Source organism: Pseudorasbora parva, chromosome 23 (assembly GCF_024679245.1).
Source record: "Pseudorasbora parva isolate DD20220531a chromosome 23, ASM2467924v1, whole genome shotgun sequence".
Classification (NCBI taxonomy): Eukaryota; Metazoa; Chordata; class Actinopteri; order Cypriniformes; family Gobionidae; genus Pseudorasbora; species Pseudorasbora parva.
In genome coordinates this window covers 34,616,559-34,642,359 of record NC_090194.1, presented here as the reverse complement: position 1 = coordinate 34,642,359, position 25,801 = coordinate 34,616,559, and the positions used below count along the sequence as shown (strand labels likewise).

The 25,801-nt window shown below is 41.9% G+C and overlaps 2 protein-coding genes across 5 annotated transcripts in view; one reads left to right on the top strand and one right to left on the bottom strand.

Moving 5' to 3' along the window:
• The window catches only part of rph3aa (rabphilin 3A homolog (mouse), a), a 38,216-nt gene extending 14,233 nt beyond the window's left edge, over positions 1-23,983 (bottom strand). For 2 of the 3 annotated variants that reach the window (XM_067433060.1, XM_067433062.1), the window contains exons 1-3: positions 23,882-23,983; positions 4,472-4,609; positions 604-733 (exon numbers count right to left, since the gene is read on the bottom strand). In XM_067433060.1, the coding sequence (XP_067289161.1) occupies positions 604-733; positions 4,472-4,596 (255 nt within the window). In that variant the 5' untranslated portion in view covers positions 4,597-4,609; positions 23,882-23,983. Of the gene's footprint in view, positions 1-603; positions 734-4,471; positions 4,610-5,087; positions 5,295-23,881 lie in introns of those variants that run through there. The other variant, XM_067433061.1, reaches the window with a different exon arrangement.
• Positions 14,971-20,102, top strand: LOC137062182 (uncharacterized). Of its 2 annotated transcripts, none has more exons than XM_067433019.1 (2): positions 14,971-16,307; positions 19,830-20,102. In XM_067433019.1, exons 1-2 carry the CDS (start codon positions 15,392-15,394, stop codon positions 19,850-19,852), a joined length of 939 nt encoding a protein of 312 aa, XP_067289120.1. In that variant the 5' UTR covers positions 14,971-15,391; the 3' UTR covers positions 19,853-20,102. The 2 variants fall into 2 exon arrangements, 1 of the variants encoding a protein (XP_067289120.1); XR_010901209.1 differs by lacking the exon at positions 14,971-16,307 and adding an exon at positions 16,321-16,513.
• Positions 23,984-25,801: the final 1,818 nt, after the last annotated feature.

Below are 25,801 nucleotides of genomic sequence, written 5' to 3'. Positions count from 1 at the left end.
CGCGCACGCCATATTTTTGTAAGGTTGCACATGCGCATTCAATTTTTTTGCAGTTTTCAGATGGGTTGTAACTCGTGGTGAGAGATTGCTCAAAACTTCAAATCAAGTCACCTTTATTTATAAATTCCATTTGTTTCAAAACAGCTTCACCGTGTTAACAGGAAGATAATGCAACAGAATTTGATTCGGCTGTACAGCCCCTCTGGAGAAAACGGTGATGTCATCCAGCTCATTTCAATTATCATAGTGCCAATGCGGGCAGATCGATAATATAGTTGAAATTTAGGAGTCCCTAACTGAGGAAGCCAAAAGCCAAAGCCAATGGTGGCAAGGAACCAAAACTCCTTCAGGGCCAGAATGGAAAAGAAGAAAAAACACCTTGAGAATTGAACATTTCAACGTTGTCCATGTATGTGTACAAGTCAAAAGAAGTATATTTTGCAAGGCTGTGCATTCGAATGTGCTCACATACGTGTAAAAAAACGAAGTATACTTTCAGCTTTAGACTAGACCGTCCCTTTTAACAACCTCTGTGCGGACGCCTTTGAAGCCTGCGTCCTTTGAAGGATGCAGTCTCTGAATTGAGACACGCTTTACGTCTACCTTTTTACACTCGGCACACACGACTGCGCTGACGCCCGTGAGGCCGAACTGCTGGCCGCAGAGTAAGCATCGGGAGTAGCCGTCACCGCAGGCCGTCCGCTTCATGCTGTCCAGGCGATTTACCAGACGCCTGCGGGATGAAAAACGACAAAGTATAACGTCAGCACACTCTCCTCCAAGTGGTTAAATACAAATGCATTGATGTAAAGAACTGTGAGTGAAGGCTTTTGCAAGCAAAGTGCTGAGAGAGAGAGTGAGAAAGAAGGCAGTGCCGTTCTTGTTTAGTTAGCACTATTAATTTCTTCCAGCACATTCCTCGGCTGACTCTTGGCTTGTAAAAAAAAGCTTAAACACACTCGTCTTCTCAATCACTTGGACAGATGTGCTTGGGCTGAATTGCCCTGCAGAATAAGAGGAAACTATGAGCCAATGTCCCTCTATCACTGGGTCTCAGGTGTTGGTCAATATTGCTTTTGTCCAGTCCAGATCTGTGGGCTAATGTGATAGCTTTCCTGAGGTTCTGACGAAAACCTGTTTGGTCAACCAGTGGAAGAGTGAATGGTTGGGGGAAAAAAACCTTTTTGAAAAGTCAATTGCATTTGTGCTGTTGGCAATGCAGAAATTACACATTGCCTTTTAAGTATCAAGAAAAGTCACATTTATTTATAGTGCTTTATACAATATGGATTCACAGAGTTAATGTTATAAAATTATGAACCAAATTTTATTTCAGCTGTAAAACAGCTCTGAAGACAATAGTGTCATTATTAAAGGATTAGTTCACCCAAAAATGAAAAATCTGTCAAGACCTCCGTTCGTCTTCGGAACACAAATGAAGATATTTTTGTTGAAATCCGATGGTTCAGAAAGGCCTTCATTGACACCAATGTTTCATTAAAACCAATTTCCTCTGTCAAGACCCATAAAAGGCACTAAAGACGTCATTACAACGCCCATCTCACTGCAATGGATTTACAATCATTTTAGGAAACGACGAGAATAGTTTTTGTGCACAAAAAAAATTAAATAACGACTTATATAGTGATGGGCCGATTTCAAAACACCGCTTCCTGAAGCCTAGGAGCTTTATGAATCATTGAATGGATTCCTGATTCGGAGCGCGTGTTAAACCACCAAACCGCTGAAATCACGAGACTTTGGCGATCCAAACTGCTGATCCATTAAGCTCTGAAGCTTCAGGAGGAAGTGTTTTAAAATCGGCCATCACTATACAAGTTGTTATTTAGTTGTTCTTTGTGCACAAAAGCTATTCTCGTCGCTTCATAAAATAGAGCCGCTGTAGTGAGATGGGCTTTGTAACGACGTCTTCAGTGCCTTTATGGGTCTTGAGAGAGGAAATGACATTGGTGTCAATGAAGGCCTTTCTGAGCCATCGGATTTCAACAAAAATATCTTCATTTATGTTCCGAAGATGAGCGGAAGTCGTATGGGTGTCGAACGACATTTTCTAACCCTTTAAGCTCCATTCAGTTCAAATTTTGTTCTTTCTTTTGTGGTGCTTTAAATCAATAATATTAATGAACATCAAATGTCTTTTAAATCCCAACTTTTGCTACTGTTACAGATGTTTCTTCTAAAATGCCATATGAGGATTAAAATTGGAAACATATGACACAAATGTTGACATAAAATAGAAGTACAGAGCTAAAAATAAATCATCCTGATACCATAAAACTAAATCAAACAAGCAGAAGCTTCTGCAAATTCTATTTGTCTCCATTTAATTGTATAGCTTTCTGGAACAGACATTTGGGATAATAGTTTTAAGCAGAGGAAAATTTTATTGCACAGACATTGTTCATATCCCAAGAGACTTAATGGAGTTCTCCATTATGATTTAATTCACCTCAATATCAAAGTTGTCTCAGTTGTTACTAGAATTTCATGAGATAAATAAAAAAAGACACAGATGTAACCTGCGTTTTAAGGGCTTACTGAAGTGTGCATGTGTGATATGCAACACGAAAGCCTACTTATAACACAAACATATAAAACTCTGGCTCCTTCTTGTCCCAAGAAATTATAAAAATGTGTTCTCGTCTCATGCAGCCAAAGTAAAAGGTGTACAGTAAAAAACAGATTATTATTTAACATCACACCTCGCATAACAATAGGGAATAACCAGATGTTAAATTTTTTAATTAAGGCTGCATTTATTTGGTCAAAAATACAGTAAAAACAGTAAAAGGGTGCGATGATATTAACATTTAAAATAACTATTTTTATGTGAATATACACTTACCAAAAGGATTATTAGGAACACATACTAATACTGTGTTTGACCCTCTTTCGCCTTCAGAACTGCCTTAATTCTACATGGCATTGATTCAACAAGCTGCTGAAAGCATTCTTTAGAAATGTTGGCCCATATTGATAGGAGAGCATCTTGCAGTTGATGGAGATTTGTGGGATGCACATCCAGGGCACGAAGCTCCCGTTCCACCACATCCCAAAGATGCTCTATTGGGTTGAGATCTGGGGACTGTGGGGCCATTATAGTACAGTCAACTCATTGTCATGTTCAAGAAACCAATTTGAAATGATTTAAGCTTTGTGACATGGTGCATTATCCTGCTGGAAGTAGCCATCAGAGGATGGGTACATGGTAGTCATAAAGGGATGGACATGGTCAGAAACAATGCTCAGGTAGGCCGTGGCATTTAAACGATGCCCAATTGGCACTAAGGGGCCTAAAGTGTGCCAATAAAACATCCCCCACACCATTACACCACCACCACCAGCCTGCACAGTGGTAACAAGGCATGATGGATCCATGCTCTCGTTCTGTTTACGCCAAATTCTGACTCTACCATCTGAATGTCTCAACAGAAATCGAGACTCATCAGACCAGGCAACATTTTTCCAGTCTTCAACTGTCCAATTTTGGTGAGCTTGTGCAAACTGTAGCCTCTTTTTCCTATTTGTAGTGGAGATGAGTGGTACCCGGTGGGGTCTTCTGCTGTTGTAGCCCATCCGCCTCAAGGCTGTGTGTGTTGTGGCTTCACAAATGCTTTGCTGCATACCTCGGTTGTAACGAGTGGTTATTTCAGTCAAAGTTGCTCTTCTATCAGCTTGAATCAGTCGGCCCATTCTCCTCTGACCTCGAGCATCAACAAGGCATCTTCGCCCACAGGACTGCCGCATACTGGATGTTTTTCCCTTTTCACACCATTCTTTGTAAACCCTAGAAATGGTTGTGTGTGAAAATCCCAGTAACTGAGCAGATTGTGAAATATTCAGACCGGCCCGTCTGGCACCAACAACCATGCCATGCTCAAAATTGCTTAAATCACCTTTCTTTCCCATTCTGACATTCAGTTTGGAGTTCAGGAGATTGTCTTGACCAGGACCACACCCCTAAATGCATTGAAGCAACTGCCATGTGATTGGTTGATTAGATAATTGCATTAATGAGGAATTGAACAGGTGTTCCTAATAATCCTTTAGGTGAGTGTATTGTAAAATGTAATTTATTCCTGTGATCAAAGCTGAATTTATCATCATTACTCCAGTCTTCAGTGTCACATGATCCTTCAGAAATCATTCTAATATGATGACTTGATGCTCAGTAAACATTTATGATTATTATCAATTTTGAAAACAGTATTTTTGTGAAAACTGTGATACTTTGAGATTATTTGACGAATATAAAGTTTAAAAGAACCGACTGTATTTGAAGTTACTTTTGATCAAATGAATGGTTCCTTGCTGAATAAAAGTATTCACTTTCAAGTTTTTTCTGGGTCTATCAAAAAAAAAAAAAAAAAAAAGTCTCCTTGGTGTCTAGGAGAGACAAATGACAAGTTCAAGAGATCTCAATCGGGAAAAGAACAAGTCAATGTCTCACCCAATCCTCTCTTGCTCCATGGCCTCCATCTTCTTGGCTCTCGCCAGCACGTTGTTGATCATTTCCTTCTCCTCGTCCGTCAGCTCCTCGGTTCCAACGGTGGACTCCATCTGCCTGCCGTACATCTCGCAGCCCGTCCTGAAACACAAGAGCACAACAGTCAAACATCTGCAGCGTCGAATGCTTAAATACACAACCCAAAACTCCCATCTGTCCATATTACGGCTCGATCATAATCAACAACAGAGGGGATTTTAGAGGAGCGCCATGCTGCGCATACGGAGACGCATCAGTCGGGAAATACATTTTTAAAGGTAGAGCAATTACAACAGCTGTTTTGTGCTTTATCTCCAGTGAAAATGAAATCTGCTCGGTGCCTTTTGACATTACAGCATGTCATATCATTAATGAGTCAATGCACCGCTCTTTCCGGCGTGTTGGGCAAATTCTATTTCGTCCCCACGGAGATGCTTGAACCGCTGATTGAAAATGTCGAGGTGACAGAGGACATGACTGATTGCCATCTGGGGGTGAAATGAAGAGGAGGAGGACACAGAGACTGAATAAAGAGGAAATAGATGGAGAGTGATGATCAGAAATTACATCACACTCTCACCAGCGCTGTCACTATTCATCTCGTCAGCCGTTTCCATAGAAGGCGCGGCGGCGTCCATCACATACGAACACACATTCCTGGCGTCTCTAAGGGCCTGCTGGATCTTCAAAGGCTGCACCGAAACCATCAACAAAAAATCAAATGTGTTTGCATTAGCTGGGCTGAAAACCCTGCTGAGATTAATACGAAACGCTGACGCTGACAAAAACATCAGCCTTGCACTTGAATGTAAACGCCTGCAACTCTAAATAAGCTACATACAAATAACATCCAATGCAGACGGAGACACATTTATGGGACGATAAACAAAGAAAAGGAAGGAACCGGGAGACGTTTTGCTCTATAGCTTAACAAGATTTATTACAGGCAACACATTTTGTCCTGACACTGAGCTCTTTTTTGCCGTCTAAATCAAAGCAATTTGTAGGATATCTTCTACAATTATGTGCAAGCTTCTCGTTTGATTTTGTTCAAAGTGTTTTCCATTTATTTGGTGTTACAGCTTTTATTAAGCAACACTTATGCACATGCAAAAGCAACGACTGAAAACCCATTTGTCAGAGAGTATAATAGATTAGGAGCCGGTCCATGTCTTTCTGGTAGGGTGAGTTGTTGGGGGCAGTGCATCGATGTGCCCTAAATGTCATTTTCTATACTGGGATGTTCAGGACATTGATTGCATTATTGTATTAATGGCTAAAGCAAATTCAATATCACTGAGCCATGAAATATACACAGCATCATAAAAAGTGAGCACAGCTGTGGAAATCTTTAGATGAGTTTGATACAAAACACACTAAACCTTCTACTAAACAATCTTAAGGGGGGGGGTCTAATGCTATTTCATGCCTCCTGGCTTATTTACACTGTTAGAGAGTTGATTCTCACGCTAAACATGGACAACATTTTTTAAAAATTAGTTGGACGAATGCCAGTATTTCTGTGCCAAATACACTCCTTCACGCTTCAAACATGTTTCGGAAAAAAATTGACCATAAATTTGACCTTTATGACATCATAAAGGGTGGAATTGCTTGTATGAGCACTTCTCCCGGATGAGCACTCACACACACACGCACGCACACACACACACACACACACAAACAAGTTTCGTTCAGGTTACAGTAGCCGTCGCCAGCGCTGTCATTTTGTTTTAGACCACAAATTCAACAATGTCACTAAAGAAGTGTGTTTCTGGTGTGAGGGAAAGATCACCTTGTTCAGCTTCATAACTAACCCAGTGTTAATAGAACAGTCGATAGCGTTTGTTTATCCGGAGTTCTGCAAGTGTGTGTGTTTCTTCCCGGTCATGAGTGGAAACCGTAGGCGGTGAGTGAAACTGCATCAGATGTGTCTGTTTTGTCGGCAGTCGTAAGTGCATATAATGTGAACAACACAAACTTATAGTGAATCAAAAGTTATCCAGGGATAATGCCATGATGTACTGTGTTTGTTTGTGCGTGTGTTTGTGCGTGCGTGTATGCTGTGACTCTTTATCTCTGCCCACTGCACGCTGTACGCATTCGGCTGTTTTCTTAAAAAGAATCGGTACAGTGTATCTGTCTTTTATAAATGTGATCAAGTGAAAGACGTCTGAGATATCAAGGATGCAGTACTACTCTACAGGTACTCAAGATTAATATGAGACTGGCAGAAACGGTGCAGTGCACCCTTTAGAAAAACATTTTCTAATTAGAAACAAAAAAGTTCTAATATGATGCCAAAAAGGACATTTATAAGTAAAATGCTGGTGCCTTAACGCCATACTGTATCATATCTGATACACAAATATATCAGGCTTCTAAAAGACTAACGATGAAAACTTTTTCTTTAGCACAGTCTACTTCATGGCTTGTCGTCTGATTGACTTTAAAAGGCAAGGCAAGGCAAGTTTATTTGTATAGCACATTTCATACCCAATGGCAATTCAAAGTGCTTTACATAGAAATTAATTAAAACAGTGGTAACAAATGCATGAGAAAAAGAGTACCATATGGACGAATAAAAATTTAAAACAAGCATAGTTAAAAACAGTTGTAAAGACAATAATAAGAATAAAAAAAATAATAATAATAAATAAATAATTAAATAAATAATAAAAAAAAGGTCAGATCCCTGATATAAAAATAAACATTCTTCAGTTTACAGCCTACATACATGTACCATCTTTATTAGAGCACCTCTCATTCATTTCTTTCTCAAACACGTTCATAACATTAAAAGCCTTTTACTTGCTAAAAAAGTATAGTTTAATTATAAATTTGTTTCACTTTGGGTTATGGCGTTCAAGTCTTTTTACTGTAAAACCTTTATTGATTTTTATAAACTAAAGATAAGAGTGGCTTTTATTATTCATATTTCAAGATGAACACTAACTGAGCTGGAGCACCTTAGGTTCACTTGATTATCAATGCATCATTTTTTTTTTTTTTTTATCATTTTAAAATGTAAGCATCTATATCATCATGAGGCTTTTAAGGAAGGTTTATTTGTTCATCTCATAATCATCATTGTATTGCATTGGATTACATGTTTTACATCTACAGAGCTTTGATCATGAAAATAAGCATTTTAATATCATCTTAAGACATTATTGGCAGATATAGAGTAACGACTGTTATTTATGCACATTGTAACTCTGTAGCCTGCTATAGAGTTATAAAGATCTCATTGATTTACATCACAAGCAATCAGAAGTTCATCTTTTTGGCCATATAAACATCAGCGTCTGCACTAAAAGGCTTTTTTTGTGCTTAGTTTGGGCCTCTGAATAAAACTGAGCCGTTTTTCATCCCAATTCTCACCATAATCATTATGAGTCATAAAAGCCTGCTTTTGTCAAATATGATACAAAACACAAAAAAACATTTGTTTTAAATATATTTTGTCTAAAGGCTCAATAAACTGTTCCGTTTTTTAAAAATAGATTGTTCTATCATTTAATATTTCATGCTTTACAGGGTTAAGGAACCCAGAAACCAAAATAGATCTGAAGAACCTATAATGAAACATCAATCACATTTATAATCTTCAAAGAACTATATAGCACAAGAAGAGGGTTCATTGATGAAAGCTAGTTGCTGCAAAGAACCAGTTATTTGTAGCAGAGATAGAGGCCAACAGACCTTCATTGGCCATCTGAATTCACATATTAAAACCTAAATGCCACATCATTGCGCTCTGGAACCAGATTAGACATTTGGCACTTGATACCGAGTGATCAGCGATGTCAGCACACCTGGATTTGGCAAACGCCACTTCTTTTCCACACCTGCCTGCGGTTTCCAACATCCCTGCACACATCCACAATCTATATCCTCAGCTGCTCCAGCGGGGCTGATATTATTGCCTATACACTCTAGTGACCTCATGTGCTGTGATTTATATGCGCCTTGGGGCTTATAGACCCCCAACCACCCGGGCGCCTCTAGCAAAAACACCTGATCCATTCGTGCACAAGCCCTTTTTCCAAACCAGTCCTGAGTTTGCAGAATACAGTAGGCCTGTTTAAATACATCAAGGTAAGTAATCTCACTTCAAGAAAGCAGTTTAACCAGATGTGGGATAATGAAGCTTGGATTAATTGGGGCATCGAGTGGGTGGTAAACGGAGAGATGGGCTGGTTTCAACACACAAGGATGTCTGTAATCAGATCAAAGAAGAATTTGTCGACCAAAAGAGGTAAAGTGCGATGTTTGCATCATGTAATTTGGATACATTGAGCTTCATATTGCATGGAAAGACATCATCAATCATTTTTGTTCACCCTCATGCTTTTTTTGTCCCTGTAAAACATGCAAATAAACTCTTTTGAGTATTATTTATGTAGCGCTTTTCACACGACAACACAGCTTGACCTAAAATCATGATGTTAATGATTAAAATATATTCACATCTTTTAAATCACATTTAGCAGATTAGAGCCGAATGATAATATAGCTTGCATTTTGCAATGATGCAAGCAGTTGGGATTTGCTAGTTTATATTAACCTTTGTGAGTGTACTGAATTTATACGGAGAAAGTTGGACATTCTTACTTTATTTAAAGAGCTGGCAGATAATGTGTTTAATTTTTTTGACAAAATAAAAAATAAGGAAGTTGAAATTTGCTATATAGTATTAAAACTCAGGACCTTTAATTTGAACAACGTACTAGATTATTCTTGTACTAATGCTCAATTATGCAAAACTTGTACAGTAATTAGAGCCATGGACTAATGATTAGCACATTATGCCAAGTGAATATTACAATAATGAAGTTCATCAACTTGTGCACATTTAAAAGGCTCATTTATTGCTGTGTTGGTGTGCACTTTACATATCTAGAAGTCGTAGACTAGGGTTCAGATGTTCAGGATCAGGTAATCCTTCTCACTTTTGCGCCAGTTTTACAAAGCAAAATTGGACTGGATCACTCTGATCTAGATACACACTTTTTCAGATCACCAAATCTGGATTACTAGAGCTCTACGGAGCCCCTAAGGGACATAGTGATGGAAAAATATGAAAAAAACATCTCCATGCTTTTGCATTTTAAAAATGTTCACGTAGCAAGACACTGCCTTCACTCACAAAGACACTTTAAATAGTTCATCTCTTATTACGCCAATGTAGTTTACAAACAGTGATAAACACTTTAAAATAAATATAATATTTTAGTTTGATATTTATAGCTGTTTGGGGATTTTATGCCACCAATAAATATATTTTACTTTACTGTAGGCTACCAAATGGCTTAATAGGTAGCCTAATAACATCTACAAGAGCAAAATAAAACAATGTGTGTATATATTACTGAAATCCACCCTTCTTCTGGGATCAGTATAATCTTGATTATTTTTTAGATCAAAGGTATCCCAAACTTAATAAAAAGTTTTGAACAACACAAACTGATGATTTGATCCAAGGCTAAATAAGATCAGATTACATTTTAACAGCTGGCCCTAGGGGCTCTACTAGTTAATCCACAGAACAGGGTTACTGTCATTAACTAAAACTAATGACAAAAAACTAAACCTATGTTGCTAATGGGGGTGATGAGGATACAAATCCAGCTTGACTTTTGCTGTGCTTAGCTTTTACAGGGGCGGCAGTGGCTCAGTGGTTCATGTAGGTTGTCTACAAACCGAAAGGTTGGTGGTTCGATCCCCGGTTCCACCTGACCAAGTGTCGAGGTGTCCATGAGCAAGACACCTAACCCCAGCTGCTCCCGACGAGCTGGATGGCGCCTTACATGGCTGACATCGCCGTCGGTGTATGAATGGGTGAATGTGAGGCAATATGTAAAGCGCTTTGGATGGCCATAGGGTCTGTTGAAAGCGCTATATAAATGCAGTCCATTTACCATTTACCATTTCCAGCTGTGAATGTATTCAATAAGGAGATATTTTCGACTCTCAGCAATGTGAAAGGAGTACCTCAAGGCTCTGTTTCGGGTCCTCTGAAGCTCTGACTAGAGAGTAAAAGGAGAATGTTAAAGTCAACATTAAATTAAAATTCTCTTTGAAATGTGATGACTCTTTGCCTTCTTAATGCATGTTTCTGGTCTTATTGTGAATGATTTAGTGGTGCTTTCATCAATATGTAATACTTGCTTTACCTCGGATGCCTGACATTACCGACCCCTTTCCTGACATACAGAAACCACATTGCACCATCCAAACAATTCCTTACGGATAAAATACTGCATGTTCCTGGTCTTATTGTGAATGATTTGTTAATGTACATTGCAAACAAAATAAAGGTTTTCATGTCCTCATAAGTTTTCCTCAAAACCACAATAACTTGCTTTGCTTCAGCTGACGTCACCAAAATCTACTTTCCACAGTCCAATCAATTCCTGATTGACAAAACCAACTCTTGCCCTGAATTTTTCTGTTACAAATCACGGCAATATGTTTTTCAGTATTCATGCCACTAATCAATGCGCAGGAACGTTACACCCAAGTGGATATTACATTAGTGAAGCTCATCAAAATGCACATTTCAGGCATAAAGGCTCATTTTGTGTTGTGTTGCTGTGCACTTTACACATCTAGGACAGGGTTATCATCATTTACTTTTTACCTTAAAAAATAAAAATAATAATAATTATGTGGTGATGAGGATTCAAATCCAGCTTGACTATCCACTGTTTGGTCCACATAATTTCTCATTTGTCTGTACTTTCAATAAAATGGCCAAAAAAGTTACTTACAAAATGTACATTGATTCATTTGCGAACATAACCAATAAATCAGGTGTTAGAAAGCTTTCATAACTGGAATAGAAAAGGCGCGCTTAGCAAGCAGCTCCGGAACACAGCGATGCCAGGTTTGCCTTGCTGCGCTGCCAAGAGGAAAAACCCATGTCACTTAGAATTCATCAGCAGCTGCCGAGCAGGAGGAGCGTCACTAGCCCACGGAAATGCTCCACAAATTGACGTGAAGCAAAAAGAAACAGTGGCTATTTAGCTCTACAATACAATGTGGTCCTCTAAGGGATTGTACAGTGTGCTTCCTGTGCACTTGTGAGCAAGTGTCTGTGCATGTCCATTGCAAAAGGCCCAACGACCTGGAAAAATGAATTTGAGCAAAGCCAAAAAAAACATTCTCTTTTGCAGGAAATAAAGCTAATAAGATCAATCTAACTTAAATGTGCTGTATGCATGTTTTTGATTGTACTAAAACATAAAAATGCCATCATATTTTTGCAGATATTTAGGAAACATGCTGAGTTCAAATACTTGTTTCTCTGAAAAGCAATATTGCAATAAAACAATATGTCTATGAACAGAAGCACATTAAAACACAAAAATCAACTTAGTGTGTAAGCCTCCTCGCCTTCCATTAATAATTGCGCTCATTCCTGTTGCGTGCCCTCAAACTGACAACCCACGTGAGCGTCGAGTCTGAAAAAGAGGGGGCGGGGCTACCTATATTTTTCATTTGGACTGCAGTACCCATTTAAACCACTAACTGTCATTCCTACATACAACACTTTAAAGGAAAATAGAAAAGAAAGGCTATACACATCATGTCACTTAAAGGTACACTATGCAACTTTCCGTCCACTAGAGGGCGGCTATTCTAAACAAATGCGTAGTTTGATGACGCAAAGTGTGAGCGCAGCATCTTGGGACATGTGGTCTTCACTTCACAGTCGGTGGAAAATAGGACTCGGGCAGAAATCATGTTCATGGATGCGGTTATTAACGTTACTGTAGTGTTAAGCAGAGCAGGGCAGAGCAGGACCGAGTGTTATGGACCTGAGCACGGCCGCTGGAGCGATTGTTAAACAAACACACGCCTCACAAATACCGGGACTTTTATTATGACGGGACGGGACACAGTCGCCGGGCGCCTGCACTGATCCGCTCTTCCGGTTATGATTTTGAGGTAAATTCCTTTCTATGTAAAGCACTTTGAATTGCCATTGTGTATGAAATGTGCTATATAAATAAACTTGCCTTGCCTTGCCTTGCCTAATGCAGCTCTGTTTATCATATCAGATACATTTAAGTGTGTTTAAAATGATGTTATGACGTAACTCCGTTAAGCCGAAACCCAGGGTAGCACAGATATGACGAGGCGACTTCCTCAGACGCTATGCTGAAACAATGCTGGTCTTTGGTTAAAATAGCAATTTTCTCACAATTTACAAATAGTTGGAAACATCTGGGATATTGTAGGTACTCAACTGAACAAAATATATAACACCGGCCTAATGGTTTTTGGATATTTTACTGCAAAAATACTACATAGTGCACCTTTAAAGGGATAAATCCCCCAAAAATGAAAATGATCCCATAATTTACTCACCCTCAAGCCATCCAAGATGAATACAATCGGAGTTGTTTTAAAAGTGTCCCGCACTTCCAAGCATTATAATGGCGGTGAATGGCAGCCCAAAATTGGAAGACCAATAAAGTGCATCTCTCCATTATAAAAGTGCTCCAGACAGCTCTGGCGGGGTAATAAAGGCCTTCTGAAGTGAATCGATGTTTTTAAAAAAAAGAAAAATATCCATATTTACCACATTATAAAGTCAAATATCTATCTTCCGGTGGACCGCCTTTCAACTTGCGAAGAAAGTTACGTCTCACACAGTTCACAACACTTACACTACATCTATACATTCTTTATTAATGCCCTGGAGCCGTGTGGATTACTTTTATAATGGATGGATGCAATTTTTGGGGCTTCAAATTTTAGACTGACTGCCATTCAAGAGTCAGGACATATGTATATTATGTATATTATATATATATATATATATATATATATATATATATATATATATATATATATATATATATATATATATATATATATATATATATATATATATATATATATATATATATATATAAAAAGTCAGTCTCAGATAATATAACTCTAATTGTATTTAATTCGTCTGAAAGAAGAATGTCATATACACCCAGGATGGCTTGATGGGAAGTAAATCATGGGCTGATTTTCATTTTTGGGTGAACTATCCCTTTAAGACTTGATTTATAAAAAGCATTTAATGCATGCTTTGCAACAAGACGAGTTGCATGTGACATTTCTGATAATTCACCACCATGATGGTGCCACCAAAAGTGCATGTATAAAATTTTAAAAAGCCTTGATACACTGTATCTGACCTACTTAACTTATTCCTGTAACATACACTCTTCTCACAGAATGCACAATAACACACCATCAGCATCAGCACGCACAAGCTCATCCACCTACTCTAGACGTCGAGAGCTTCACTGGTAAGAAGCGGCTTACCAGATTACTGAGAAACTCAACAAGTTTATCCCTTTACCACCATTTTGATGAGTCTCTCTGAGTTGACGGATGCAGAACAGTGATAAATCCACAGCTGTGTGGCACGGTGGAGATACAGAGCTGACAGTGGACTGTCAAAAAGGGTTACCCTTATTTTTACACGCCTTTGAGCTGTGAATGTATTCAATAGGGAGATATTTTCTACACAGCCCTCAGCAAAGTGAAATGAGTACCTCAAGGCTCTGTTTCGGGTCCTCTGAAGCTCTGACTAGAGAGTAAAAGGAGAATGTTTAAATAAAAACGGACTCTATTTGCCTTCTTAATACACGTTTCTGGTCTTATTGTGAATGACTTAGTGGTGCACAATCTTTTATCACAATGTAATACTTGCTTCACCTCTGATGGCTGACACCACTGACCCTTTCCTGACATACAGAAGAAGAAAAAACATTAATGTGCATTATTGTAAAGAAACAAATGTTTGGTTGCACTGTTTTACGGTACATACAAGTACATGTCCTTACAGTGTACTTAAGAAAGTACTGGGTAATATAAGGTAGTACAAGGGTTAAGGATAGGTTTAGGGGTAGATTCAGGGTTAGTAACTAGTTATTACACAGTACAAAGTGTAACACTTTAGTTTAGGGTCCTAGTTGCTAACTAGTTGCTTATTGCATATTAATATGGTGTTGGCTGTTTATTATTACTTATAAAAACACATATTAATTGCTAATTCTGCATTACCATATTCTACATCTTTTAATCCACCATTACCTAAACTTAAACTACCTTATTAACTATTAATAAGCAGTAAATTAGAAGTTTATTGAGGCAAAAGTCATGGTTAATACTTAGTTATAACCAATAGTTGGTTAATAAAGAGAATTGGACACTAATCTAAAGTGTGACCATACATAGTATGTACATGGGGACCAGGACTGTGAAATGAAATGCTACCAAATGTTAGTTTTCATGTCCTCATAACTTTTCCTCAAAACTGCAATAACTTGCTCTGCTGACGTCACCACAATCCACTTTTCACAGTCCAATCAAGTCCTGACTGACAAAACCAACTCCCGCCAATGATTTTTTTCTGGTTAGATTTCCTGTTGTACTTATGTCACTGTGGCAAGGGGGGCGTGGTTCAGCGAGGTCTGCAGCGGGAGAGAGAGCCGCGGGACAAGCGGTACGTGAGTGGGTTGGAAGCAGATTAATAACACCTGTCTCTTGTTCTAGTAATGAGCGCGGAGAGGGGATAAAACAGCAGTGGAACCGGAGATCGAGGAGAGAGAGAACCCGGACGGTTGATGCGAACCCCCATGTACAGAGACTGAGTACCGGAACCCGGAAGTGCCGACCCGGAAGTGATCGAGAGATCGTGTTATGAGATTCCACACTTGAATGTGTGTGTGCTGACAAGTTTATTGAGAAAATAAAGAGCAAGCATCAACCGTCCAGCCGACCCCTTGTCCTCTTCCTTCCTCCTTATATCGAACTTTGCTACAGTGGTGCCGAAACCCGGGAAGGAAGTAGGACCGCGCCGCCGCCATGACTACTCCAACGCCCTCCGCCACGCCGTTTGCGGACATTATCACCTCTCTCGCGGCCCTCCACCAGGAACAACATCAGTCCATGCTGGAGCTGCGGGCGGACCAGGAGCGCCGATTCGAGGCCATCGTCCGCGGCCAGCAAGAGGACCGCGAGAGGTTCCGGAGCTGGATAGACCGGGAGGTTCGCACCGAAGCCGCCGGGCTCGCCAGCGCACCGGTCCACGTGCCCCTACACAAGATGGGGCCACAGGACGATCCCGAGGCCTTCATTGACCTATTTCAAAAAGCGGCGGAGGCCTGCGGGTGGCCCCGGGCACAGTGGCCGGTGCACCTTATTCCACTGCTCACCGGAGAAGCCCAGGCGGCCGCCCAACAACTGCCGGTGGCGAACCTCCTGGATTACGAAGATCTGAAGAGGGCCATCATCCAGCGGGTCGGTCGGACCCCCGAGCAGCACCGTCAGCGTTTCCGCTCGCTGGAGTGGGGGGAGACCGGCCGGCCCTTCGCGATGGCCCACCAGCTCCGGGACGCCTGCCGCAAATGGCTATTGGCCGGTGGAAGCGACGTGGACCACATCGTCGATCTGGTGGTACTGGAGCAGTTCATCGCTCGGCTACCCAAGAAGACCGCCGAGTGGGTCCAGTGCCACCGGCCCACGTCGCTGACGACGGCCATCAACCTGGCGGAGGACCATCTGGTGGCGTGCCCAGGGGTCGGCGAACCCCGACTAACCTCTCCCTCTCTCTCTCCCCCCTCTGTCTCTCCTTCTCACCCTGTCCCTCTCCCTAGGTCCCGCCCTCCAGGGCCCCCTCGCATTCCCCCCAGAGGTCGGGGGGGAATGGGCCCAGGGCAGTACGGGAGTTCGAGGGCCCCGCCCAGGGGGGCGGGGCTGCTGGGGTCGGGCGGAGATAACGGTTCCGGTTCCACCCCCCCTCCACGCTCATATTCCAACCCACTCCCCGCCGCAGGGGCGGCGGGCAGGCCTGGGCTGGCCTGCTGGAGGTGCGGCGACCCGGACCATTTTGTGGACCGATGTCCAATGATGGACCTCGGGACAATGATCCGGGTCCCGGACGTTCAGCGGGCCACCCCTGATCAAGCAGGAGAGTACCAAGTTCCTGTGAGTATCAAGGGGGGTACATATCAGGCCTTGGTGGATTCAGGCTGTAACCAAACCTCGATCCATCAAAGCCTGATGCAGCCTGGGGCATTGGATACAAGCCGCATGGTTAAGGTGCGGTGTGTGCACGGGGATGTGGTGGAATATCCGGTTGTCCCAGTCACGATACAGTTTAGGGGAGAAAATCATAGTGTTGAGGTGGCGGTTAGTCCCCACCTCCGGCATCCGCTAATTCTGGGGACAAATTGGCCCGCCTTTCCGGCGTTATTGGGGTCGATATGCGCGGATGCCGCTTGGGGGAACAAGGCTAGGAACGGGGCGGTGCGAGTGCAGGTTGGTGAGACTGATACGGGACCCTCGGGAACTGCTTCAGAGGAACCGAGCGGGGTCGAGAGACTGATTCTCTCGGACCGCGATGACTTCCCTCTGGAGCAGTCTCAAGATGATACCCTCAAACATGCTTTCCACCAGGTCCGCACGATCGACGGTCAGTCCCTTCAACCCGCCTTGCCCGTCACGTATCCTTATTTTGCCATAATTAAGGATAGGTTGTATCGAGTGACCCAAGACGCTCAGACAAAAGTGGATACAACCCAGTTGTTAGTACCAAAGAGCCGCCGGGAAATGCTTTTCCAGGCGGCTCACTCTAACCCAATGGCGGGCCACCTGGGACAGGCGGCCACGCTGAATCGTTTAATGACCCGATTTTTTTGGCCAGGCATTCACGACAATGTGCGCAGGTGGTGCGCGTCTTGTCCTGAATGTCAGTTGGTGAATCCCCTGGCCTCCCCAAAAGCGCCATTGCGCCCCCTTCCATTAATGCAGGTCCCCTTCGAGAGAATTGCGATGGACCTCATCGGGCCATTAGAGCGATCCGCACGCGGACATCGTTTTGCGCTAGTTATCGTGGACTACGCAACACGATATCCGGAAGCAGTGGCTCTCCGCAACATCTCGGCGAAGAGTGTTGCGGACGCACTGTTTCGTTTAATCTCCCGAGTGGGGATTCCGAAGGAAATCCTCACTGATCAAGGCACGGCGTTTATGTCACGCACGTTAAGCGAATTATACGGGTTATTGGGCATCAAATCGATTCGGACAAGCGTCTATCACCCACAAACAGACGGCTTGGTCGAACGATTTAATCGCACTCTTAAATCCATGATCCGTAAATTCGTACAGGAAGACGCCAAAAATTGGGATCGGTGGTTAGAACCCCTCTTATTCGCTGTGCGAGAGGTCCCGCAAGCCTCCACGGGGTTTTCCCCCTTCGAGCTTCTCTACGGACGACAGCCCCGTGGGGTGCTGGACGTCCTACGAGAAACTTGGGAGGAGGGGCCTTCTTTGGCCAAAAACGAAATTCAATATGTGCTGGACTTGCGAACAAAACTCCACACCTTGGGGCGGCTATCTAGGGAGAATTTGTTGCAAGCCCAGGACCGCCAAAGCCGGTCGTATAACAGGGGTACGAGACTACGCAAATTCACACCGGGAGAGAAAGTGCTCGTATTACTCCCGACATCGAGCTCTAAATTAATGTCGAAATGGCAGGGGCCGTTTGAGGTCGCTCGACAGGTTGGAGACCTCGATTATGAAGTGATACGGTCCGATAGGAACGGAGCACGGCAAATATATCACCTCAATCTCCTGAAGAAATGGAATGAGGTCGAATCAGTGTTGTTGGCGACGGTGATCGGGGGAGAGGATGATCTCGGGCCAGAGGCGAGCATCAAAGCACAATCGGTCGCACTGGCCCCTGGGGGAGATCACCTCTCACCGTCCCAACTCACTGATCTCTCAAAACTACAGGCGGAATTCGCCGACGTGTTCTCGCCCCTACCGGGCCGTACCGACTTAATTCAGCACCATATCGAGACCGAGCCGGGCGTGGTAGTTCGCAGCCGGCCGTATCGGTTACCTGAACACAAAAAAAAAGTAGTTCAGGAAGAATTAGGGGCAATGCTCGATATGGGAGTAATAGAGGAGTCCAACAGTGACTGGGCGAGCCCGATCGTTTTGGTCCCTAAAACCGACGGCTCGGTCAGGTTCTGTGTGGACTACCGCAAGGTGAACGCAGTGTCGAAATTCGACGCGTATCCAATGCCGCGGGTTGACGAGTTGCTTGATCGGCTGGGCACGGCTCGATTTTATTCGACATTGGACTTAACGAAGGGCTATTGGCAGATCCCCTTGTCTCCATTGTCCAAAGAAAAAACAGCCTTCACCACGCCGTTCGGATTGCACCAATTCGTCACGCTTCCCTTCGGTTTGTTCGGGGCACCCGCTACCTTTCAGCGCCTCATGGACAGGATTTTGCGTCCCCATGCCGCATATGCTGCTGCCTACCTGGACGACATCGTGATTTACAGTCACGATTGGCAGCGGCATATGCAACATGTCCGGGCGGTCTTGAGGTCGTTGAGGGGAGCGGGGCTCACGGCCAACCCGAAGAAGTGTGCAATTGGGCGGGTGGAGGTAAGGTATCTGGGCTTCCACTTGGGTCATGGACAGGTGCGTCCCCAAATTGATAAGACCGCCGCAATTGCGACCTGCCCGAGGCCCAAGACCAAAAAGGAGGTAAGGCAGTTCTTGGGGCTGGCGGGATATTATAGACGGTTTATACCAAATTATTCGGACCTCACCAGCCCCCTGACTGACCTTACTAAAAAGGGGCTACCAGATACGGTCCAATGGACGGAGCCGTGCCAGCAGGCCTTCACCCGAGTTAAGGCTGCTCTATGTGGCGGGCCGCTTTTACACTCCCCTGACTTTTCTCTCCCTTTTCTGTTGCAGACTGACGCGTCGGACAGGGGGCTGGGCGCAGTCCTGGCCCAGGAGGTGGAGGGGGGAGAGCGGCCGGTGCTGTACATTAGCCGTAAGCTCTCGAAGAGAGAGGCTAAGTACAGCGCCATCGAAAAAGAGTGCCTTGCCATCAGGTGGGCCGTTCTCACCCTCCGCTACTACCTTCTGGGGCGGGAGTTCACCCTCTGTTCGGACCACGCTCCTCTCCAGTGGCTCCACCGCATGAAGGATACCAACGCGCGGATCACCCGTTGGTATCTAGCTCTTCAGCCTTTTAAGTTCCAGGTGGTCCACAGGCCGGGTGCTCAGATGGCTGTGGCCGACTTCCTCTCCAGAAATGGGGGGGGGGGGGGGGGGCTGCAGGCCGGACGGCTGCCCGGCCTGAGTCGGGCGGTGGGGGTATGTGGCAAGGGGGGCGTGGTTCAGCGAGGTCTGCAGCGGGAGAGAGAGCCGCGGGACAAGCGGTACGTGAGTGGGTTGGAAGCAGATTAATAACACCTGTCTCTTGTTCTAGTAATGAGCGCGGAGAGGGGATAAAACAGCAGTGGAACCGGAGATCGAGGAGAGAGAGAACCCGGACGGTTGATGCGAACCCCCATGTACAGAGACTGAGTACCGGAACCCGGAAGTGCCGACCCGGAAGTGATCGAGAGATCGTGTTATGAGATTCCACACTTGAATGTGTGTGTGCTGACAAGTTTATTGAGAAAATAAAGAGCAAGCATCAACCGTCCAGCCGACCCCTTGTCCTCTTCCTTCCTCCTTATATCGAACTTTGCTACAGTCACATTATGGAAGATACATTGCAAATGCTATTCAATGTCAACATGTTTTGATGAATTTATACCAAAAATCAATGCGTAGAAATGTTATACCCAGGTGTGTGATATTCTAGGCCATCTGTCTGCGGTAAGCAAGCAAACAGCTGGTTCTTCAGTATTTCATTAATGCTATAGCCCATGTCTCTAATACAGTGTGTAGGGGGCAACCAAAGATGATTAACAATGGCTTCATTTTACCACAGAGAAAACAGTTCAATGCAAAAAAATTGTATTTCATTATTATTGCAAAAATATATTATAAGTACATCCTTTTCTACAAAACATGTGAATTATTAACCCTAGAACGCACACTGTATCATATGTAAAACAAAAAGGCCTCTACATTTTCAACATGATCAAACTGTTGTACACAATCTACTCCTGCCTTCTGTCATCTGACTGATAATTTACCTATACTTTTTAGCAAGTAAAAGATCTTTTAGTATAACTATAATTGTCTCCCTTCAGCTTGTGGCTTACGTGTCTTTTTGCAGTGAAATCTTTACTGATTTTTATAAAGTAGGCTACATGTAAGTATATGTATTTTATACTGTTGGTAATATTTCGAGAGGAACATTTACTGGACTGAAGCAATTTTGGGTTACTTGATTATCCTTTCATATTTGATTTATTTATTTGTATTTTTGTATGTTAAAATGCGATTATCAAATACCTCAGACTTTTGAGGAATGTTAGTTTGCTCATCTCTCAATCATCCTTGTGTTACATTGCAATATGCATTTTAAATATTTAAGATCTTTTTAAAATATTAAGAATATTTAATTGAGTAAGAACTGATACTTATATGCATTTTGTTGCTCAGTTTAGGCCTCTAAATAAAAGGTGTTTTTATTCAGCTCAAGTATGAACTCCATATTCTCACTATATGATCCATAAAAGCCTGATGTATCAAATGCACTCAAAAATCATCTTTTTGATGCTGTTCACATAATTTTTAAATAACATGTTTTAATCAAGTAACCCAATAACATTCAAAAAAAATTATACTTTCAAACTAACTCAATTCATTTATGGACAGTGGTTCCACACAACTAACTTTATTAACATTAAAGGTTTGATTTTAATCTATGCAAAATCCTTGTTTAATGACAACACAACTGACTGAGGAAGGATCTATGTAATTCTGATTTGGGACCAGAGTCTGTGCAGTAGAGAGGAGGAGGTAAAGCTACAATATCAAAACCCGCCCACACTCTCACAGATGCAGAACAATTCATTATGTCGTGTGACAGCTAAAGCTCCAATCTCCTCCCGAAAATCCTGAAAAAAGTCTGTTGGTGCCTCAGTGACAACTTAACTCAGAGAAGCTGTCAATCATGACCTCACACCCCCGTTTGTATAGCATCAAATAACCAAACCTATTTAAAGGGTTAGTTCACCCAAATCTGCAATATATGTAATTAAGGACACACCCTAATGTTGTTCCACACCTGTAAGACCTCTGTTCATCTGATGTCTCATATGGACTACTTTGATGATGTTTTTATTCCCTTTCTGGACATGGACAGTATAGTGTGCATACACTTGCATACGCTCTCGGACTAAATATAAAATATCTTAAACTGTGTTCAGAAGATGAACGGAGGTCTTACGGGTGTGGAACCACATTAGGGTGTGTCATTAATGACATCAATTTCATTTTTGGGTGAACTAACCCTTTAAAGAACGAACACTTGAAATGAAATTAGGGTGATAAAAACAGCCTAAAATAAAACCATCTTTGAAAAAAATGTATTTGAAATGTAATTTGATTGCTTAGTTTCTCTCGCATCCCATTAGAATACATTGAGGGGTGGGGTTAATGAGCTATACTGGGACCAACCACCCGTGGTCGATCAAGATGGCTTCAGTTTTCAACACGAGTGTGGCACACTTGCGGCACACTTGCATAAAACTTAAGTTGATTGAACTAATTTGTTTAAAGCTACACTGTGATATTTTCCCCCATCTAGCCGTGTAAATGTAAATGACTATCCAGTGAATATTAGTTTCTGTTCCTCTCAATTCTGATTTCGTTTGAACTCCTACAGTGGCCGATTTAGTCCAAGATAAACATGGCAATCCCTCTCGTCACATTCGACACGGTGCCATCGAGTGTTAAAACGCGAAAGGTGAAGCTTGAATTTACGGGTATGTCCCTCTTTGGCTAATGTACTTTCAAGATGGAGGAGCAACATGGCGACCGGCATTCGAACCCCTCACCCGTATGTATTTTCAATGGCATATTATAAACTTACGAGAATACTTTATTACTTGAAAGAAGTAAATATACATTAATGAGCACATATATGTTTGAAAGAACAGTGTTTTTAGCTAAGAATAAACTAAAAAAGTTACACAGTGTAGCTTTAATTTATGTTTACCCTACTCAAACCAATGAATTATTTTGAGCATTAGGCTTTACAGTATGGATACTTAACAACAACAACAAAAACATATGCAAACTTTTTTTTAAAAATAGATTTAGTCTAAAAGCTCAAACTTATATTGTCTGGCTGTATTATTTATATGTCAGGCTTTACAGGGTTAATTCGTAGCAGTAGTGATCTATTCAGGCTTAATGTTAGTATCTAACATTGCCTAGATTTAATTTTCAGCGCTGACTTGAGTAAGTAGACACTGCCATTAAGTCTTGTAGAGTGTTAGCAGCCATGTTCAGAACTGAAAATACACACCATCTAGTATTTTCAGTTCTGATAGTTGAAAGCAAAGGCGGCCACTAATCATACACAAAGCCAGTCGAGCGTTAAGGGATTAGAGAAAGATCTGAGCTGAAAGAATGCTGGAGTTTAGACGATGACTATAAGAAACCTGGATGGGATGCAATCATGACCTATTCTTCAGCCCGAGGCCATGCAGCGCACCATAACAATGCACGTTTCAGAGACTGACTTTGCTTTTCTGTGATCAGACACTAAAATGTTGCAATGCCTTGATATGCAAAAAAAAGGGGTATTTTTAAGCTGAAACTTCCTCCTCTTGAAGATCAAAAACTGTTTTCCATTGTAGAAGTGTCTGTCAAGCAACATTTATTGCCTTTGAGTGTCGGTCTCGCACACAAAAGCACGGCCCAGAGAGAAAAGATTCAACTTCCCATTACATAACGCACACTCATCATGAGCCTTTTGAGGATGTTGTTCAAAAAGCATTATGAGCTGTTCACAACTATTGTCTCATTCGATGCTAAGCAACTCAGAGCCAATTCTATCTATGCACAAAAAAAAAAAGTCCAAACACCCCGCCATGAATGATGTGAAACGCCCAGAAACCTTTTGCACTACAACATTTAAATCCCATTTTCCCGCCAGCACACCAAACTCCACCAAACTCATGCATGCAAAAAGAAGAGTCAGGATCAATTCCAAACACATCACGTCATTAACTGCACAACATGCATGAGCGTCTCTGCCATCTGTGTTGCTTTGCAATGTTGATGCACACAGAACTCTACAGTGATGTCTAATAATAGATCCCGCTGCCACGACAGGTCCAAGATTTGACAAACATTTGCAAATCATCCAAAGCTTTTATAGACATGCATATCAATCATTAAGCTCCTCCTGAACGGATGCATTTGGCTGCAAATTCAGCTACAACTTCACTTAAATGGTTTAAATGCAATTAAATGCAAGGCCTCCATGCACATATATAATTCATTCTATTTTACAGCAATACACATTGAGTTGAATTATAACAGCCTGTAAGTTGATGTGAAGTCACTCACCGCTCTCCTCAGCTCAGCAGCGGTACAGATGAAGATGTGCGTCTCTCTCTCTCTCTCTCTCTCTCTCTCTCTCTCTCTCTCTCCTCCACACTGGTGCAGGAATGATGCTTTAATACTGTCTTTAGGGAGAAGAAAAGCCAAACCCCCACCCCCTCCTATCTGACCGAGCTGTGCTGCGATCCAATGAGAAAGAAAGAGCAGAAACCATTTACACGACACATACCTGATGAAGATGATGATGATGGTAGTCAACAATTTTTTTTAATCCACCTCCTTCGCCTGCCTTCCTTCCTTTAGGCCTGCAACTCATTTTCTATTACTATTATTTGTACACATACATAGCCATATTGTATATTATATACAGTGCATCTTATCACGATTTGAGTGCCAATGAGAACGCTGTTCTTCCTTTCTATTCAATCACAGTCTTTCACCTCGACTCATTAGTTTTAAAAGGTCACAATCGCCTCTGTGCGAGTGAAATGACCAATTATGCTGTAATTTGTTATAATTAGAAAAAGCGAGGAAAATTACAGTCGTCAGTGAACAAGTGGCATCATATGATTCTACTGCCCCCTTGTGATTATGTTTGTAGTGAATTAACTTTACAAAACATTTACCATGGTAACCACAGTTTGTCAAAAGTTTGTCACTACAGACAAAAACGAAAAATAAGAATTAGAGTAAAATAATGACAAAAAGGCAGTTTAGTGGACATGATAAAATCAGAACACATCAGTTTTGCTATTGATAAAGCTAAAATTGTTTCTGTTAATTGAAACAACACTGAAATACAAATATAAAAATAGGCGAAAAGAAATTGAAAAAACACTGAAATGGAAATTGGGGGGGGGAACAAATAAAATATATGTATTTTATTCAGGTGACAAATCTAATTTAAGATTTTTTCATTATTTTTGTTTTAATAATTTAGTTTTTATCAGTTTTTGTTTTAATATTTCCATGTTAGTATATTTCCATAATAAATATTTATTTCAATTTTAGTATTTTCAATTAACCTTTATTTTATGTTGTGTTTTCATTTTAATTTTACTTTAAATAATTTCATTTAATAATTTAAGTTGATTTTTTTTTTGTTATTTTTTGCTTTATTTCAGTTTTAGAAATATTTTCCATTAGAATATATTTGTAAATGTTGTCTTAATTTAAATTTAGTTTCAATTTATAATTAAAGTGAATTTTTCCTTGTGATACTTATCTCAGATTTACTAATTGTACATACCTCAATCAGGCATAACATTATGACCAAATATTGTGTTGGTTCTCCTTTTGCTGCCAAAACAGCCCTGACCCATTGAGGCATGGCCTCCACTAGACCCCTGAAGGTGCGCTGTGGTATCTGGCACCAAGATGGTAGCAGCAGATCCCTTAAGTCCTGTAAGTTGCAAGGTGGGGCCTCCATGGATCGGACTTGTTTGTTCAGCACATCCCACAGATGCTCGATTGGATTGAGATCTGGGGAATTTGGAGGTCAAGTCAACACCTCAAACTCAAACCTCAAAAAAAGCATTCCTGAATAATTTTTCTTTGTGTCAGGAGCATTATCCTGCTGAAAGAGCCACAGCCACCAGGGAATACCGTTTCCATGAAAGGGTGTAGATGGTCTCAGCAATGCTTAGGTAGGTGGAGCGTGTCAAAGTAACATCCACATGGATGGAGGACCCAAGGTTTCCCAGCAGAACATTGCCCAAAGCATCACACTGCCTCCGCCGGCTCGCCTTCTTCCCATAGTGCATCTTGGGGCCATGTGTTCCCCTGGTAAGAGACGCACACACACACCCGGCCATCCACGTGATGTAAAAGCGTGCCCTTTTGGCAGTGGACAGGGGTCAGCATGGACACCCTTACTGATCTGTGACTATGCAGCCCCATATTCAAAAAACTGCAATGCACTGTGTA